Source organism: Crocodylus siamensis, chromosome 1 (genome assembly GCF_052110815.1).
Source record: "Crocodylus siamensis isolate JL-2025a chromosome 1, ASM5211081v1, whole genome shotgun sequence".
NCBI classification, from domain to species: Eukaryota; Metazoa; Chordata; order Crocodylia; family Crocodylidae; genus Crocodylus; species Crocodylus siamensis.
In genome coordinates this window covers 170,284,705-170,304,871 of record NC_143395.1, presented here as the reverse complement: position 1 = coordinate 170,304,871, position 20,167 = coordinate 170,284,705, and the positions used below count along the sequence as shown (strand labels likewise).

Sequence of the window (20,167 nt, the reverse complement as noted above, 5' to 3'; positions counted from 1 at the left end):
TGCTTGCTAATGGTATTTCTACAACATTCCAGGACTATTTTTAATCTACCCAGCACAGGTAACAATAGGAGTGAAGGCATAATGATGTGGATTTCAGTGCAGCCTAGCATCCTAGACTATCTAATTTAGTGTCCTGAAGGGCTACATGCAGCCTGTGTTAAAGGAAGTGCTTCTGTGTCTCCTCTGCTATTAATTCCTTGGTTAACAAAACTGAAGCTAGTTTGGGCAAGCCTACACATATTGCACTCTTGCCTTCTCCTAAATCTGCACTTCCTTCTATACTGCTGACTATACAGAAATTGAACTGGCATTTCCCCTTGGTGATCTGGCATCACAGCCATCTAGGAACTGCACTACCAGAGGCTCTCCTGAAGCAAGTTCACTATAAAGAAAAAACATAGGCCATGTTTTCTTTTCTACCAGTAGGTAGATCATCTGGATTCCAGGAACCCATCAGGCCTCTCTTCATACTTCTGAAAATTATATAGTACAGACGCAGAGATGGGGGGGTGGTGGTGAACGGCCAGATGTGGAGTGGGGGTGGGGGTGCGCAGCTGAACGTGGAGCGGGGGGAGGGAGGAAAGAGGTGGGGCATGGAAGCTTCCCCTGCTTCCCACATCTGGCTGAGTGGGCAACGCCTGCGCAGCACAATGCGTAGTGGCGCTCCATCCCTACCTTCCTTTGCGTACCCCCTAGGGCCTTCTCAAGTACCCCCGGGGATGCACATATCCCCGGTTGACAACCCTTGATATAGTAGAACTCAAAAAGGTTCAGAGATGGGCATCAAGGTTAATCACGGGTATGAAGAGGCTTCCATATGAAGACACATTAAATAGGCTCTAACAAGGAAGTGTCTAGACCTGAAGATGGATGAAAAGAGAAGGAACCAGAGAGGTGGCAGAGTCCCACTTGTGTACAGGTGGGGGATTTCTGTGTGCCAAAGATCACTTCAGTACTTGGGTCTAATGGAATGACCCAGGACAGCATTTACTCCACATTTATGGTACCATAGCAAGTGGCACACTGCTGTGTTTCTAAAACAGAACCTCTAAGGCAATGTTTCTAAAGCAGAAAAAAAGAAAAACTTGGAAACTTGGAAAAGTTGCTATCCTTTGATGAGTGTCCAGTGATGTACATGAAGTAAACTGTGGTTTCAGACCAGGCCTTAGAGGACAGGACTTTACATCATAGGAACATAAGAAGTGCTATACTGGATCAGACAACAAGTCCTCCTAGCCCAGTGTCCTGTGTCTGACAATGGCAGAGAGCAGATATTGAGGGGAAGAATAAATATGCAAGGTCTATCCAGACTGATCTACCCCTTGTCCTTCCTCTTCCCTTACATCTTATTGCTTTCAGAGGCTTAGGAAATCTTAATTTGTAGTTTGTAGCACTAACTACAATGTTTAATACCCACTGATGGATCTATCCTGCATAAATTTGTCCAATCTCCTTTTCAACCTGGTTAAATTATCAGTCTCTACAATACTTTGTGGCAATGAATCTCAGAAGTTCATATCACACTGTGTGAAAAGAAACTTCTTTTCATTTGCCTTAAATCTGCTTCTGAATCATTTCACTGTATATCCCCTAGTTCTAGTATTGCGGGTAAATAAAAAAAAAATCCTTATTTACTTTCACCATGCCATACATGATTTCTTTAAGACCTCTATCAGATCTCCCCCTCAGCTGCTTTTTCTCTAAGCTGCAAAATTATAGCCTATTTAATCTCTCTTCATATGGAAGCCTCTCCATACCCCTGATTATCCTTTACACCCTTCCCTGAATCTTTTCAAGTTACACTATATCCCTTTAGAAGTTGGGAGGGGGGAGAGGGCGAGGGAGAGGGGACAGAACTGCATGCAGTGTTCAAGCTGCGGGTGTACTATGGATTTATACAGTAGCATAATGGCATTTTCTGTTTTGTTTTCAATTCACTTAATAGTTCCTAACATCCTGTGCATCTTTTGACTGCTGCTGCATGTTAGGTTATTGTTTTCAGAGAACTATCCACAACAATTCTAACAACTCTTTCTTGAGTAGTAACAGCTGACATAGAATCCATCATTGTGTATGTGCATGTTGGATTATTTTTTTTCTCTGTACATCACATTAAACTTTAACTGCCATTGTGTTGCTCATTCATTCAATTTTATAAAACTTTTTTGCAATTTTAAATGGTTAGCTTTCTATTTTTCCATCCTGAAAAATTTGGCATCATCCAAAGATTTGGCCACCTTGCTATTCACCTCCCTTTCCATATTATTTATGAATACTTTAAACAGCAAAGGCCTCAGCACAAATTTTTGGAGCCCATTGTGAGGGCTGATCAGTTATGCCCACTCTTTGTTTACTGTCCCTTACCTAGTTGTTGATCCACAAGTGCTATGAATGCTATGCCAGCCTAGTTTCATTAAGACCCTTTGAGAAAAAAAACCCCAACCTCCCTGAAAGTCCAGATACATTATATCAACTGGGTCACTCTGCTCTCCATGCTTGCTGATGTCCTCAAAGAACTCTAGTAGACTGGTGAGACTTGGCCTCCCTTTACAAGACATACTGGCTCTTTCCAACCAAAATCACCTATAAAACTGTTAGCCTAATTGATAATTTCAGCAAGAAAGACTAAGGACTGAAAATATGGAGACTTAACTATCATCCCATGAGCTGATCCATTCAGGACAAGGTTAAAATTAGATTGCCAAGACAACATGAGGAAACTTGCTGTCTATACAGTATGAAAGTGAATAGATACAGGCTTTCAGAAAAATTAAAGTTAACTACTCACTTTAAAAAGGAAGGAATGGATTAATGGCCACACAACCCCCCAAAAACCAAAACTACAGGTTACCTACTCATACATCAGTACTGTTATATGGTACATTAAGAATGTTACTAACAGTGCTCTAACTCAGGGGTAGGCAAAATATGGTCTGTAAGCCAGATCTAGCCCACTAGGCAATTCCATCTGGCCTGTGGGGCACCTTTCGTAGGCCCTGGCTCTCACTGCCCCTCTACAAGCTGGTGCCTCCATGTAGGAGGTGCAGCTCTGCTTGCTAGGCTGTCACCTGTGGCCAGGGACTAGGGTGGGAGCGTGGGTTCTACATGCTATGGGGCTGGCCCTACTTGCTGCCACCACATGCAGCTTCAGGGACTCACACACTATAGAGACTCTGAGGACCCCCACTCAACACACACCTCCCCCACACCCTCCCACCCCCCACCATACCCTCAACATACACCCACACCCTCCCCACACTCCCACATCCCCATACACCTCCATACCCTTCCACACCCCACTATACTCTCAAACACACCCACGCCCCAAACAGACCCCCCATACACCCCCCCCACACGCCCCACTCCAACCACATACCCCACATACACACCCCACCACACAAAATATACATGAAGAAGACTGTATTTTGAGCTATTATGCAGTCAACTCAAGATATACTGTGCAAACACACATAAATCAGGACAAAAATATATATTTTTAAATAAAATAAGTTATAGTAGATTTTTTTTTTTTTAATTATATGGGTTGTCTTTTTTTTCTGGTTTCAAGATGGCACCCTCCCCCAAGAAGTACTTCCAGGAGAAGTGGAGGGTCTTCTAATGGCAAAGATCAGGGGGTAAGGGTGGGACTTCTGGTCCCAAGATGGTGCCCAGGGGGCAGGGCTACCCTTGTGGCCCTCGACAACTCACCAAAATGTGTTAAGTGGCCCTCCAGCTAAAATAATTGCCTGCCCCTGCTCTAACTACAAGGAGGAAAAAGAAAATCTAAAATGAAAGAACCAAAATACTTCCAAGACTTCTGGCCAAGATATAGTGAAGGAGGAGGGAAGTGAGGGACTCTATTTTGGGGGAGGGTCTATAACAAAAATAAATATCTGCTGAGGTGCTTGTAATCAATTTTTACTATCTGAAGATGACTAACATTGTACCCTAATTACTGGTTTTCATTTCTGTGAACCTTGCTCCTATAATTCAAATGGTTGGGGAAATTTTCATAGATTTCATAGACATCAGGGCTGGAAGAGACCTTGGGAGATCATCGAGTCCAGATGATTATGTCAATCTGTGAATTAAATATGCAAACTTGATGCTGACCAAAGAGCTATCTGCCAGTAATGAAGATGTCAGAATGCCTAAGCATGCCATACTGATACACAGCTGTGAGCTTTTTTTCAGGTTTGCAGAAATCAACATCTTGGACCTTAACACTAGAAAGCAAGAGTGAATGCCTTCTTCCAGATATCAAAATATTTATTCAAAGCTTTCACATTAAACAGTTCCTTTATCTACAGAAAAAAATTGAGATCTCTGAACCTTTCTGTGTTACTTACCTGATCAATGACCCTTTTCAATTTCAGATCATGGAAATGTTTTTAGATATTTTAAATGCTTATTTTTATTGTCCTAATGTAATAAAAAACTTTATGCAGAAATCTGACAAATTGCTGAATTTCTTTCTTTAAAAAATAAATTAGAATGGTAACAATATTTAAAGGAAACAGTTTTTGCATATTGTATAGCAGCTATTTATTTATTTGAAATGGTGCTTTCGTATTCCTTCAAGAGAAGGAACAACTATCCCAGAGAACAAGTCTAAGAACCCATGCATAAGCTTTAGCAAAATGGGGACTTCTGAGAAAGTCCTGGTGGACTTTTATCCCCTCTACATTTTAAAACCTCAACTAACTAATTAAAAAATTAAAGATAGACTTGACCTGTCACTGGCTACGGGACAGTATTTTCTACTGGACTGGCTCATCGTCCTTGTTGGTAGCCCAAAGCAGAGATGAGTCTCCTGAAAGCAAAGCAAATAACTCCACAGACAATCTTTTGGATCAATGTCATTTCTAGAAAAAGCCAGAAAGGGATAGCTCATTTAAGGAGGTAAGATCAGGAAAGAAAGCAAGAGAGTGAGAGAGAGCAAGAGAGCGAGCAAGCGAAACAGAGGGAGCAAGAGCAAGAGAGAGGATCTTTTCTTGTTTTTTTTTTTTGTTTCCATACTCTTCTTACTCTTTTTGGGAAGAGGAAGCATGGAGTTGTCAATCTCTTTACGCTAACCAGCCGTGATATACTCTAACATGTATGGCAAAAGAATGTGTGTTCTGGTAGTGACTCCCAATCCTTACTCTGAAACAATAATTTTTTAAGAGGAAAGCAATGAAGGCTGGCTTAGGCTCTCTGGGCAAAAGTATCCACTTGAGAACCTCCACAAATGAATAGTAAGTGCCATACTTGAACAAAATGGCATAGGGACAATTTGTGTGCAAAGCCTGCAAACCCTTGAGAAGGGAAATACTGTTTCTGTCTCATCATCTCCTTTCCCCTGAAAGCTTTTTTAAGACACAGGAACTTTGTGAATATGTTTTCAGTAAAGACTAGAAGCCTGTGGGATAGGAAAGATCAGCATGTCTAGATTTGTGTTCTAACAATGTAGAAATTTTACAAATGTTTGTGTCATGGCTGGGCCCAGATAAAGTCACAGGTATGGCCATTGGGTATCTTTACAACTCTGACTTTTGGTCACACGATCACTTGCTTTGTTTCCTGTAGTAGTGGTCCCAACTTTTTCCTGCCACATTTTGATGTTTTAGGATGATAACAATTGGAAGGTGGTAATTCTCACCACCACTGGACGACAATCACTCAAAGTAGGTTTCTTTTGGGGCTCCAACCTCCACTACATCCTGGCCTAGTGCCACCCAGATGATACACTGCCATTTGTTTATCTTGATCTTAACTGGCATCTCTCTTTTTTTTTTTTCTTTACAAGCTTGTGTGTTTCTAGATAACTGTCTCGACGGAACTAAATTGGCATGGACTGCTGGACTTCTTCAGTCTCAAGTAAGTCCAGTGGGTGGTCAGGGGAGAGCTTTTTGTATATTCTCTTTCTTTGTTGGTTAAGACTTCTAATAACAACAACAAAATAAAGTATTCTAAGCAAACAAAAAGAACAGATGCCCATCTGGGCTGATATCCCCTGTCCAAGGGATACTGATCTGTCTGGGGGATTTTCCCCTTTAAATAGTTCAGTTGGGGTTCTGCCCACCTGATGCAAAACTCTGCAGGCCCGTGGAGACAAGGGCACAGCAGGCACCACAGCCACAAATAAAAAGAAGGCCATAGTAGTAAGAAAAAAAAGTCAACACCCTAACAATCAGGGCTCAGGCACTTTTCTTCTGGCTAGCCCTTTCACGGCATCACTCCCTCATTGCAAATGCCACTTTACTCCGTGGCGTTTCTCTGGCCAGTGTCTTTTGAGTTTAATCACCAGGTGTCCACTCACTCAACGCTGCTGGGGATGTCCCGCCCTGCCTCTCATGGCTTGGGACACTGATCCCCACTCCTTGGCTCACCACACGCCTTTCATGCTCCTTTTCTGGCCTCTTGCAGCTGCTTTAGCCTCACAGAGTAGCTGCTCCAGAACCATGGCTCCCGGGGCACTCGTCTCTCCTTTGCCAGCTCCTCACGGCTGTTGATAATTATCTCTTCTTTCCTTTTCTTTACAGTTTGTTTTACAAGTGTGGTAGTAGATTTTGTGTCTTAATGTGAGAGAGCCTTAAAGTAGGGGATTAGGCTCAGAATAGATAATTTTTGCCCACCATTCAGGAGAGTTACCTCTGGTGTTAAAAGTCTTTTGAAGTTTTTTACCATCTGTAATGTCACTGCCATCTGCCACAGGCTTCATGCTGAGGTAGTGTGGAATGTATAAATATGGTAGTAAGCAGAGACAGAGAAAGGGAATATACCAAAAAATGTTAATGTAGTCCCCACAAAAGTCAATTTTCGTTGCTTGATTTCTCATCAGTGAGGCAAGGGCTGCTCTATTACCATTACAGGTGGCTGACCCCTAAGTCATAGATAAAGCATAATGCAACACACCATGGAGAACCTTCCACTGTTGGTGAAAGTGTTGTACTTGTTCTGTGTACATACAAAGAACTTCAGTCTCCAGAGCTGTGAATACAAGAAACTTAAGCAGCACTGGGGCAAACAAAAATTAATCAAAACTTTGCCCATACTGACAAGCAATATCACTTAGATGTCAGATCTAAGATGGAGGGCATAAATTATAAATTTTCCACACAGGGAATTACGTGGAGTTTGAATAACAAGTCATGCCCAAGCGTTTGGGAAATTTACCTCTAGTTTATCCAGGTAAGGCAAGTCTGCTTTTTATCTATAAATGCCTAAGAAAGTTGACCTTCATCACAAGCTTAGCCTGGACAACCTCTGTTATGACAGTATAATCACAATCTTTTCCAAATAATCACTGCAGATATTCAGGTCTTATTTTTAATCACTGACACATTAAGCATCAGCAAAATAGTTTGCTTAGCTGCTCCATTGGCAATTTTAAAAAAGGAATGAAAACATTTGGCCTTTTGATTACCTTGTTAAAGTGAGTCATGACAGCATTATAGCGGTGCTCAGAGCTTCTGCTATAATTAAGAATCTGTCAAATTTTTCATTAAAGCACATTTTTAATATGAGACATATCTTAGTAATTTCAGATTGTATCGGTTTGAACTATGGCAAATGCTAAGTCCAGTAAAATTTGAAATTTGCTTTTATGGAAAATAATCGACATGGTTTTAGATGCATTTTGTTTGATGCTTTATATAGGTGTGCTCTATACGTATATACATTTTACACTTAATAAAGCTGTTTCATCTTTCTAAGATGAACGTTTGTAGAGTTAGTCATTTGTCTTCATTTTTTCTTTTTAATTTGCATGAAATTTCTAGTCTGTAAATTGTAACTTAAGTTAATAGAAACCTACCAATATCAAACAGAATGTGTATGGTAAGCATAACGTGCATTTCCCTAATACAATTTAGAGGATTTAAAGGAATATAAGGAAAAAAATGAGAATCCAAAGGTTATGGTAAATGGGATGGGGATCAGAGGATAACTTGGGGAGCTGAGAGAAGGTAAGCTGTAGGGAAGTAAAGATTAGAATTCAAGGAACAGAACTGAATGAAACTCCTATTCAGTTTACATTAGGTTGACAAAACTAATTAGAGACTTAAAATGGACAAACACCAAATGTTCACTGAAGTTGTTATGAACATTTCAAATGCATACATTTTAGGGATATAATGCTCTGCTGATTCCCTTCCACATGTTATGTATAGATATATTTTGATTGCTAGCAATTACTTTAAAAAAATACTGAATTTGGTTTTGGTCTGGTTATGTCTTCTGATAGACAAACCAAATAATTAAAAATACAGGGAAAAGTTTAAAAAAAAAGTTGAGTGCATTGTGTAACTGCAATGAAAGATGTCAGAGCGTCATACTAAGTAGCACTGCTATTCAGGTGGTTAGAAGACGTGAAGTAATTCAGAGCAACATTGTCCCACATCTGAACACAGTGTGGCTTAAATATCAGGTATCAATTTCTTTAGAGGAAGTTAGGCCGGAAAACGTCTAGTCGACTGCTATGTATAACATCATGCATTTCTGATTCTTAAGAAACAGAAGTCATGTTTAAAAAATATGCAATGCATACTTACAGTGAATCTTTGTTTAATTTAGTAAATGGATTAATTAAGTAGATGACATGTCAAAAGAGGCTTTATTAAATGCACAAACCCCAGAAAAAGTATTGTAGTAAAAACAGAAGAATAGGACATAATTGCCTCTGCTGTCAGCTGGTAAGTCTCCCCTGCAATCCATATCTAATAGCATTTCTCTTATTTTGTTCACTGGTTTTCAATGTGGCTTTACTTCACCTTTACAGATGACATTTTTCAAACTATAAAATGCTCTGTGCAGCTAAACTTTCTTGCTTCAACAGTTTCTCATAGCTACAAGAGTAAATCTACATCCTTTGTTACTAATACACACAAACCTATTGGTATGTGACTTTGACTCAAGGCTGAGAACAGGCTATAAATTTAGAAATCAATACCTAACTCTATCAATATTCATTTTACTTTTTCAATACAAAATACAAAGGTGAAAGAGCAGTAAATAAGCTAGAGTACTGAAATAAATTGGGTGTTCTTGTCACAATTAATAAATGTTTAACCAATAATACCGCTAGCTACAGTGGTCTACAGCTTTGTAAGATATCGGAAAGTGTGTACTGGAGCAGGTGCTAACCTGACTATTCATAAAAATACACACAACGTATTTCAATACCTAATTAGTATCACCAGTGATTCTCCCCAGTAGTATCTATCTCAAATATTTAAAAAAAAAGGAAAAAAAAAAAAGATTTTCAACATACCATGCATATTATTATAGAAATGCATGTACCCAAGCAATTTTCTCCTGTAAACATAGATTGGGGTTATGAAACCGAACTGTTTTCCCTCACCTACCTGGCTGACACACAAGGTCATGCTTTACTAATTTGTAGCACGTGTATCAAACCTCAAAATAAAGCTTATATAGTTGATCACTGATCTACAGTCAGCCTTTAGCTTTCACAACCATGTTCAAATAGGAGGCAGAGAAAACACTGACAGACTGTTTCTCTTGGTTTGCAGAGAAACACTACTGTGATTACTGTCCACATGCATTTAATTGGAAAAAAGTCTGCAAATAATTTTTGGGGGCTTAAATCCGGTCCTTTGGTTCCTATGTTTTAACTATTTAATATATTTGAGAAAAAGAAATCCCAATAAGCATATTAGTCATTTGTTCTAATCTAGCTTTCTTGCTGGTATGCAAGTTTTTTCCTTTAAAATTGTGGTAGCAAATGTTTTTAATAAAGGATTTTAACATTAATTCAGCCATGGGAAGAAAAAATGATGGATTTTGTTGAGATTATCACAATATATTTCTGTAATATTTGTACATGAACATACCTGTATCCCCAACATGGTACGACTTAATATTTTTAAGGTTTATATTTGTTTAAAAAACCCACAAATATTCAAACAGAAAATCCTTTCATGTGATTATAATCCAACATAAAATTTTCCATTTTTCTGTTAAGTACAAAATGAACTAGTTCTGCTTAAATTAAAGGGATAAACTTACAGTACTAAACAGAAGCAAATACAAAGCTTCTTGTTGTTGTTTTTTAAAGATGTTGTATTTCTTCCTCTAAATATAAGACAAAGTGTTTAGGGGGGAATATCTTGTATATTTCGAAGATGTAGCCATGTATTCAGAAAAAGAATGAATGCTTATAAAAAATACTGAGTGACCTCATTATCAAAAGGTTGCCTTTGCAAATAATGAAGGGGAGTCAGCTTGTAAAAATAAAATAGTGGACACTGGAAGTCCAAGGTAAAATGCATAATAAAATGAATTTCCTGATACTGTATACCTACTCTGTACAAAAATGACTTTTTGTGGTACTTGCAAGTTGTTAAGTCAAAATCACCTTGTAGAAATAATTATATTATCCTCTCCTCAGCCATTAAGTATTTTCCTTCTCACTTCACATATGTTCAGAGTCTTAGGACCTGACCCAGGCATTTTCTTTTTCCATACTGCTGCCACTAAGGTGCTTTTATAGCATTTCTGAGATTGTTCTTGGTCTGTTTCTGTCACTGATACTTGAAACATTGAAATATTCAGGGGGCCATTCAACTGAAATGCAAACATTAGGTTACTCTAAAAATATTTATCTAGGATTGAACTAAATTTTAGAATCCTATGTATAAGGTACCACAAGTATATGCTAATACAGCAATAGCTACATTATTCATATCATACATATTTGTGAGAAATACATGAAGACAAACTGCAGATGTAAACACAAAGATACACATACACATATAAAATAGAGTACACATATATAATTAATATAAACAAATGGAGAGTCCTATAAATCACAGTTAGGTATTGAAAAAGTAATTTCCCAGCTGTGACATCAGCAAAATGCATGCTATGGTTGTGACCTCGCATCTGTAAAAAGCCTTCCAGAAAATGCACTTGCAGGTGTTAGCCATTTAATGTGCTGCACTTATTTTGAAGCTATCTGTCATATTCTTGACTCCGAACTTTCAATTGTTTGCCCAACATTTGTCGCTTTCTAAATTTATTTTATTTTCATACAATCTTCATCGTAAAAGAGACACGAGGTTCCCAACCTTGTATTCTTGACTGCACATGAATAGGAAACTCTGTTGTCTAACATTTTTATCAAAGGCAAAGAGATCACTTTTCCTTAAAGAAGTATCACATTTGAAAAGGTTTAGTATAAGAGATTAGGGAATCAACTGACTCAACTGTCCTTCAAATGCTCGGTATTTCTAAATATTAAAGCACATACCTGAGGCTATTGGAAGAGTTGATGAATTTATCATGCACTTTGCAGGGTTACTGACCGATGTACCTTGAAGATTTAACTTCACAGTAAAATGAATTACCTGTGGGTCCTGGCAGGGGTGCAGCTTTCCTTCTCCGTTTGACATCTCCCATACACAATGATCCTAAGTGTAAGCTTGTTTGTCTGCAAGTAATTATCAGAGAAAACTATTAACAAGGAGTGGAAAATGACATAAATACACAGGTTATACAATCTGAACCTAAATCAAAACATTCTCAACGAAGATGGAGCTGCATAGTGAAGTCACCAATCTTGTTTATATTGAAACATAATCATGTTTGTTGACAAGCGCTCAGCATCTAAACACGGCATCATAAATTGTTACTGGAATGAATAATATAAAAGGAATGCTTTTCAATTTTCAAAACTGGCAATCTTTCTACCTCAACATAAAACATGCTTGCTTCTGACTGGAAAATAACTAAGATTAATTATCAAAAGAGATCACAATATCATTGGTAGGATATCAATTGGTTACTAATGCCTTACTGCCAGAACAACATTTATTACAGGAAAAGTATTATCAATTCATTTTAAAGAAAGATGAAGAATGCACGGGGTAACATGAAAAGGATCCTCTTTAAGATGTATATGAAATAGTCTTGCCCTACATGTTGATATTTCCTTTTTTAATCACTGGCTGAGCATGAAAATGACATAGTGATTGTTGGATATGTTGCTGTGCCCATTAAACGATTATGAGCTTATATTTTTGGACTGGTGAAATTAAGCAGTTACAGTAGGTGGCAAATAGCCAATTCTTCTTAATGGACTGAACCAGCTACTGGCTGTCAGATTACCCCAGAAAAAAGTCAATAGGGATATCTTGAATTGGGGAATTTAACATGATTTGCACTGTTAAACTGGAATAATAGTTGTGGTTTTTCCTGCAAGTAACGTGTTATTCCTTTAGTAGGAAAATTACTGCCTGAATTATTTCTGCGAATGAGAACTAAAGAGGGGAAAAAGGGAAGGTATTTATGGAGATGTATTAAACATTAAAGAATGCATGGGAAAACTAAGTAACTATAATTTTAGCCAAAATGTAGTGAATTTTGATAAATTACAAGGGAGATAACTACTTCTAGTAGGTTGGTGCCAATGCAAAGTAATATGTTTCCACTCAAAGCCTTAGCCTTCATGAATTTTGCTTACTTGCACTTACATGGTTTCTTTTTGCTACAGCATTATTTAATGCATAACAAATTAATTATGTGCTATAAGCAAATATATAGATTTTCTGAATAACACTGGAAAAAAGTAAACACCCACTGCTTGGCTGCAACTGGTTAACGTTTAATCATTTAATAATCTTTTTTTTTTTTTAAATCAAAAAAGGTGTAAGACTTCTTAATTAACAAGGAAGTGATTTTAAAAGAAAATACTCCAAGAGTTGTAATTACTGCACAAATGTGTACCTTATTCTAACTTACTGTGCCAGTTCTTTGGCACTGCTTTAGCTTAACTTTTTATTTTAATGTTGACTTGCCTTCCATAACCTGCATTTACCAGAATTTTTTCACTCATAGGCTAAGGTTATTAAAAATCTTTTTTGTGATTGATAATACATACGAAAATGAGGAGAAATAAAATATTTCATAATTATGGAAAAAAGCTCATAAGAGAAACAAAAATTCAAAAGGGAATATTTTTTAAAAGTTTTTATTAAGTATACAGGTTTTAAATTACAAATTGTGTGTACGTAGTTAAAATAACTCTGGGCACAATACTTACCGATTTTTTAAATGGTACAGTAATATGGCTTTATTTTTTAAACTAAAATTGTTCCTAAAATTGAGAACACCGTATGTTAGAGAACCAGGCTACTTAGGAATCTTGAGAAAACTACTACTGTCAAAAAATGGTTCACTTAAATAGACCACTTATTTTACTCTCTGTTTAAAATGCAACCCAATCACACTCTGTGCTCTTAAACATTTGAATACAAACTAATGGGAAGCAAATATCAAAATTTAAAAATATATGGTTTAATTTATAAACTGATGTATCCTTTTTCATTCAAAATTAATGTGCAGCAGCAGGGAAGACTGAAAATGTTCCGAATTCACCAAAGTATATTTTATTTCATTAAACAGAATTGTCTATGAATATGAAATAAAGATCACGTTTCCCCCCAAATCCAAATTTCATTACATCTCCTGGACATGTCTCATACTTAGCAGAATGCAATATGTGGATTTTTTTTCCTTCTGGAATTATACAAAAGGAGAGAAGGTGGCAAACATGGAGGGGGAGATATACAAATTGGATGATGATAAAAATGAATCAAGTCAGCTAATTGAACCTGCAGACCTGAATTATAGGAGAACGGTTTGAGTAATTCAACCCAGAACTGATTATTGGTACACTGTATTGAGACAGAGATTACTGATCAGCAAAATTCTGTTAATCAGGCCTCCCAACTTTTCCTTCAGGCACACAGAGAACAGAGTTGCAACAACTAACACTAAGTTAGGACTACTGTATTATTGTCGTCACCCTTCATATAGAACATAGCAGTTACTTTTTAATTTAAAATCAATGAATGTCTGAAAGGCAACCTTGTTCTTTCAGCATAAATGAATCATTTGTCTTTGCAAAGCACTACAACGTGATCACTAGCCAAGGTGAGAGTAGATATTTCTTTGTTGTCGTTTTGAGGAAAATTCTATAGAGCCAACCCAAATTCTTGGTGTGTTCATTAAACTAAGAAATCCAGTCTCATAACAACAGATATTGTATCTGGGTCTAAAAATAATTATAAAGCAGCATTTATTTCCAAAAGGATTTACAACTAACATTTTATTGCTGGTTTAAATCACTAAAAGACAAAACATTACATTTTAAAGAGGAAGGGACAAAACTATTTCTATTCTAAAGCCTACAGTTTAGTGGAGGCAAGATGTTACATTTTTGCTCTAAACACAAATAACAGCTCATGTACAATACATTTCTAAATTCCTATTATATGGTTATTGAGAAGTAGGGAGTACTCTGACCCTAAGAATCTGTCTAGATTCAATATTATGTTTCTTAATATTAAATCATAAATGCAAGGATTACAAAGAGGAAGAAAGCTATTTGCCTGATTTCTATCTACTTATCTATAGCTTGCTGCAAGCTATCATTTATAAATAGTGCTTGCGTGGAAAGCTAGGCATTTTGCTGGGGAAAAAAATAAAACTTGTTAAGACCACCTTGCCTGAAAACTTGGCTTTTGATATGCTGGTGACAGGGACTGGAGCAAGCAGTGTCAAATGGAATAATTTTTAAGGAAAGACAACAGGAACATGTCGCCTCATTGTATGCATTTACAAATAGAGGCTTTTCAGAGCATTAGGCCTAGTTAAAGCTGCCCTCTGGATAAAAAGTGTTCCCAAGCAGCCTCAGACAAGCTTGGGAGACAAACAGATGTGACTATGGTCCCTGGCGTTTGGCAAGAACACTCACTGTCAATAAGAAAAATATAAGCATAGACAGGGCATCAGCTGCACCACAGTGGAGCAGGCCTGCAAGTGTCATAGCAGCGGCAAAGTTGTGGCAGAGGGAAGTAAGAGGGCTGTTAAAGCCAGACTGGTGTGAACTTACACTAGGAGGCCAAGATTTGATGTTGTTGTTGTCAAGCCTCAACATATTACACAAAAAATGGAATGGAGGAATCTATTGTCAAAATGTATTCTTCCATTCCTTACATACAAAGGGGTTAGATCACCTTTGTATGTAAGGGCATGCAATAATGCATAAAGCTTGGGGAAAAGAGAGAGAACACTTAGCACAAGAAAAACATTCCCCAAATCATGTGCTTTAATAATGTTATACTACAGTAACTGCTGTATTTATCCTAGTGGAGATACCCCCCAATGAATGTTCATGCCTATTTGCTGTAAACGTTCTCTTCGCACTACTCAATGTTATCCATGCACCATGTCCTTTACGTTCTTCCTCACTGTTATTTTCTCACTTCATAACTGGCATTTCATGAGGTATGATGACATTATACTTGTTTAAATTCGACCCTCCTACCCCCAAGAACCATGTCATTCATACTGATACCATGAAAAAACTCATTTTGTTCAGCCCCCTCAGTATTCCCAGTGAGACAATATTTTCAATGATCACCTATTTTTCATTTACAATTAGGAATTTTTACATCTTAAAGTCATTGGAACAGGTCAAAGCCAGAGTTTGAACTAGTCTGATTTTTATGATCACTGGAATTCTTTCAAGTGTCCTTCAGGCTTACGTTGGCATTTCAATTCATAACCAGTTTCCTCTGAAAGAGGCCCTACATTCATGATCTATGGAACACTGAAAGCAGATCTTGTTTACTTTTCTTTTCCCAATTATGGTTATAATATAATACTCCCAGGTATTTTTACCTTTGCGCTTGTCATTCAGCTGAACTTAGGAGAAATTCACCCCAAATGTAACTTTCACTTCAGTCACAGAAAAGTGGAATAGGACAGTGACTAGATCCAGGATATTGGGAACTTCTAAATATAGTGACCTCCACTTACATGCTTATTGGATAAATATCTAATTTGCTTAACACAAAGCCACTTCCAGTGTGTTAACCATTACTTACATTGTAACGAACTGCTTCTCTGTATATTGGTTGTGGATATGAACCACTTCATTATGTAGGAACTCCAGGCCCATTTTCTGTAAGGATACAGTATGTAATGGTATATTTGGTGAAACTAACAAAGCTGCCCATTTCAAAGCTTGTAAAGCCTAGGTCCCATGAATTTTAGAAGTGGGGAAAAAAGGGTAATAAGCCTTAACAAAGTATGTAAACCTTAGCAAACTGATCCCAGTTAATGAATAACTGGCCTGCACTTGAAGGGAACAGATTAGAAAGGCAAAAGTGGCAACTAAACTTAAATTAGCAACGCGAATCAAGGACAACAAGAAGTCCTTGTTTAGGTACATAGGGAACAGGAGGAATAAAATGGGAGTGTGGGGCCATTGCTCAGCAACTCAGGACAGATGGCTACCAGCACTCAGGAGAAAACTGAACTCCTGAATGACTCCTTTGCCTCAGCATTTCACTGGGCCAAGGGGAAAATCATGGAAGGTAGGGTACAGAATGAGCAGGGTAGGAATGACTGCCTTCCTACTATTGCCATAGAATTGGTGTGTGATCAATTTAAAAAAATAGACACACACACACACACACACACACATATATATATATATAAAAATCAGCAGGATCAGATGAACTTCATTCAAAAGTGCTGAAGGAGCTGGCCAAAGTAATTGCAGAACCCTTGGTGAAACTCTTCCACAACTTGTGGTGCTCTGGAGAGGTCCCCGAGGACTGGAAGGCAGCCAAAGTTGTGCCCATCTACAAGAAGGGGAGGAGGGAGGACCCAGGTAACTATAGGCCAATTAGCCTAACTTCTATCCCAGGGAAAATCTTGGGAAAATTCATCAAGGAGTCTATCTGTGATAAGCTTGCCGAAAGTAATTCTGAACAACAGCCAGCATGGCTTCATTGTGGACAGGTCTTGTCTTATCAACCTCATCTCCTTTTATGATCAGGTAACTCACCACGTGGATAAGAGAGAAGAGGTTGACACTGGATACCTTGATTTCCAAAAAGTCTTCGATCTGATATCCCACGATGTCCTTGCAAGAAAATTGGAGAATTGTGGGCTTAACTCCGAGACAGTCAGGCGGGTGGGAAACTGGTGGTGGGGCAGGACTCAGAGTCCTAATGAACGGATCTGTTGTAGTATGAATTTTTGAATATTAGTTATTATGTTTAAATTATAATAGTACCTCTATGATTGTATGAACAACTAAAACTCCATTTTGTGCTCATTTCTCTGCTTGACTTGAGTACATAAACTTCATATGCCTTGTGTACGTGAGTGTCTGTATGAAAGGATGAATGGTGAAAGAATGGTAACTATTTGCAAGAAAACAGAAGATTTAATTGAGTGTGTAAGCAACAAGGAGCCAATATATAAGTTACCAGACAGTAAACTAATTAATGGATGGCTGAAGAACTTGTCTGTGATCAGGTGCAAAGAAGAAGAAATTCTGCATATCCTGCCATTTGAACTCCACAGTGCTTCAAGATCAAGGATACACTGCTTCAAGACCGATTATACAATGCTTCAGCGGAGATAAGAAAGTTTACTGGAATGACCTCAAGTTGAGATAACAAGAAAAAACAACTTTTAATTAAAGACTGAGCATGGAAAAACCCCAATGCTGAACAAAAACTTGAAATCCCTATAAAAGTGAGATGCAGGCAAGCCAAGATGGGAAGTCCACTTTCTCCAACCTCATAGAGCACAGGCATGCATGTCTGTTCTTCCCTTGCTCCTATCACCCTCAATAAGCCTGGACCCGGCCATCCAGTGGTAATATTGATTAACATCTGCTGGTAACTATAATATCTTACTGGAGTGGTTTTATTTGTATGTCTGTTTGTATGTATGCTTGTGTATGTCTTTGTATGGCTGGTTTGTCCAAGCTTATGTATTTGCTTCATGTAACCAATAAACACGGTATTTTACCTTATCCCCTTTTTAAGGTCTCACTCTCGATTTGAGCTATTGGTAACTTTAAGTAACACTGTGTCACACTGGCAAGAAATGGCCAGTAGCGTCCCACAGGAGTTGGTGCTTTGTCCAGTACTTTTCAACATCTTTATCAGTGATTTGGATGTGGAGTTGAAGCACTCAATGGCCAAGTTTGCAGACGACACCCAAGTTATGGGGAAGCGTGGTCACGCTTGAAGACAGGCTACAGATACAGGCAGATCTAGACAGGCTAGCAAGTTGGGTGGATCGGAACCAGATGAAGTTCAACATTGAGAAATGTAAAGGGCTCCACCTGGGGATGAACAACCCCCTACACATCTATAGGCTTGGTGGCACCAAACTGACCAGCACCATGAACGAAAGGGACCTGGGATTAATAACAGACCACAGTATGAATATGAGCCAGCAATGCTGTAGCCAGTAGGGCAAATAATACTCTGGCATGCATCAATTGATGCATTTCCAGCAAAACCAAGGACGTACTCTTCCACTCTACTCAGCATTGGTGAGACCATAGTTGGAGTACTGCATCCAGTTCTGGACACCATGCTTTAACAAGGACATGGAAAAGTTTGAGAGAGTCAAAAGAAGGGCCACCCATATGGGCAGATATTTGTAAGGCAAGCCATATGAGGAAAAACTGAGGGACCTAGAATTCTTCAGCTTCCCCTGGAGATCTTCAAGAGGAGACTAGATGGTCACCCTGCTGGGCTCACCTGACCACAGTGGTTTTTTCTGCCTGATGCAGGGGGCTGGACCCAATGATCTTCAAAAGTCCCTTCTGGCCTTATAATCTATGAATCTATATTATTTACATGGAGTTCAGCTAAGTATATGCTTTGGGGCCCTGGGGAAATTACTAATCTCAGTATGCATTTTTTTCAAATACAAAAACGAACAAACAAAAAACCCCAAACCCTCCAAAAGCAATCAGGTAGTCTTCATTTATATCACTAGAGAAGTGTGAATTATTCCAGAGTCACTTTACAGAGCTGTTTTAAGAATTAGGCACACTTCATCTATACTAGTATATAATCCAAGACAATGGGGCCTCAATCTCATTTAGGGGTGCCTGGGTACCCTTCTCATAAATCATTTATAAAATAAATATATTAGTAAGGCTATTCATTATTACTAGCATTTCTGTTGGTCACTTTACTCCCATTGTTTTCCTTTCAATATTCTTCTCCTTCCTTACAAGCTATAATGCTGTTCTTTGGCTACTGTCATTACACTACCAGTCTGCAATGCTCATACATGTACAGCACAAGTCTTCTCATAGTATATTTGTATTTCTTTTTAGGTTTCAAACTGTATGCCAGATTAGATTTAAGACCTCCAACATTGCCCAGATCGTTTATAAGTGATGGTGGTGACAGTTTGATGTAATTTATACATAGCTTGAGCTTTTAGTTAGCATTTTTCATTAAAAAATAAGGGATTTTTTGTTGCTGAATTGAAAATAATCCACTATGTTGTACACTATACATACCACGACATTGAAAAAAAAGTTTCAGAACAAAACTGATTGTTAGAACATGCTTTAAAGACTTGAATCCATCTTTGTCCATTATATTGTAATTAACACATCTTTCATCCAACTTGAACAATGAAATCCTCTGTAAAAAAGCAACACACTGCTCTGTCACAGTATCCAATGAGTTCCTGCAGATGGCTGTAGAACTCTTCAATTTTATCATCATTGGATGCTGTGCTAATACACAGGCTGACAATACTAAGTGAAGCTCTTTAGAAGGAGATGGTAGTAAGACTGGAGTTGACTGATTCGGCTTTTAGAAAAGGACATACAGGCATTTCTATTAAAAGGAAATGCCACTCCATCCCTTTGTTACTTCTCAGGCTCAAAATAGTCATGTATGAATTAATGGAGACAGAATGAACCCTCTGGAAGCTTGGAAGGATTTGACAGCTTCTTAATTACACAATTTAAATTATTTTAGCCATTCATAATGGTGATACACAAGCTAAATTTCAATTGCTTCAGTTTAAAAAGACTTACTTTCTAGGGGTGTTTATACACATGCTAGGGGGCGGGCACATTAATTAGAGTGACTCTGAGAGCCTCTCTAATTACAGTGCCCAGAGCATCATGTGCATTAGCATCCCTGCACTGAAAAATGGTGGCAGGGAAGCTTTAACTAAAGTTCATTGAATGAGCTTTAGATAAAGTACCCCCACTACCATTTTTCAGCACGGGGACACTGATGCAAGTGACTGGAGTCTGCTGGATTGCAGTAGTTATGCTCCAATTGTAGAATCGCAACTAATTAAAGAGCAT

The 20,167-nt window shown here is 38.1% G+C and overlaps 1 protein-coding gene across 2 annotated transcripts in view; it reads right to left on the bottom strand.

Moving 5' to 3' along the window:
- Positions 1–20,167, bottom strand: part of GPATCH2 (G-patch domain containing 2) — a 257,162-nt gene that overhangs the window by 53,224 nt on the left and 183,771 nt on the right. For both annotated transcript variants that reach the window (XM_090048842.1, XM_090048834.1), the window contains one exon: positions 11,352–11,434. In XM_090048842.1, the coding sequence (XP_089904968.1) occupies positions 11,352–11,434 (83 nt within the window). The remainder of the gene's footprint in view (positions 1–11,351; positions 11,435–20,167) is intronic.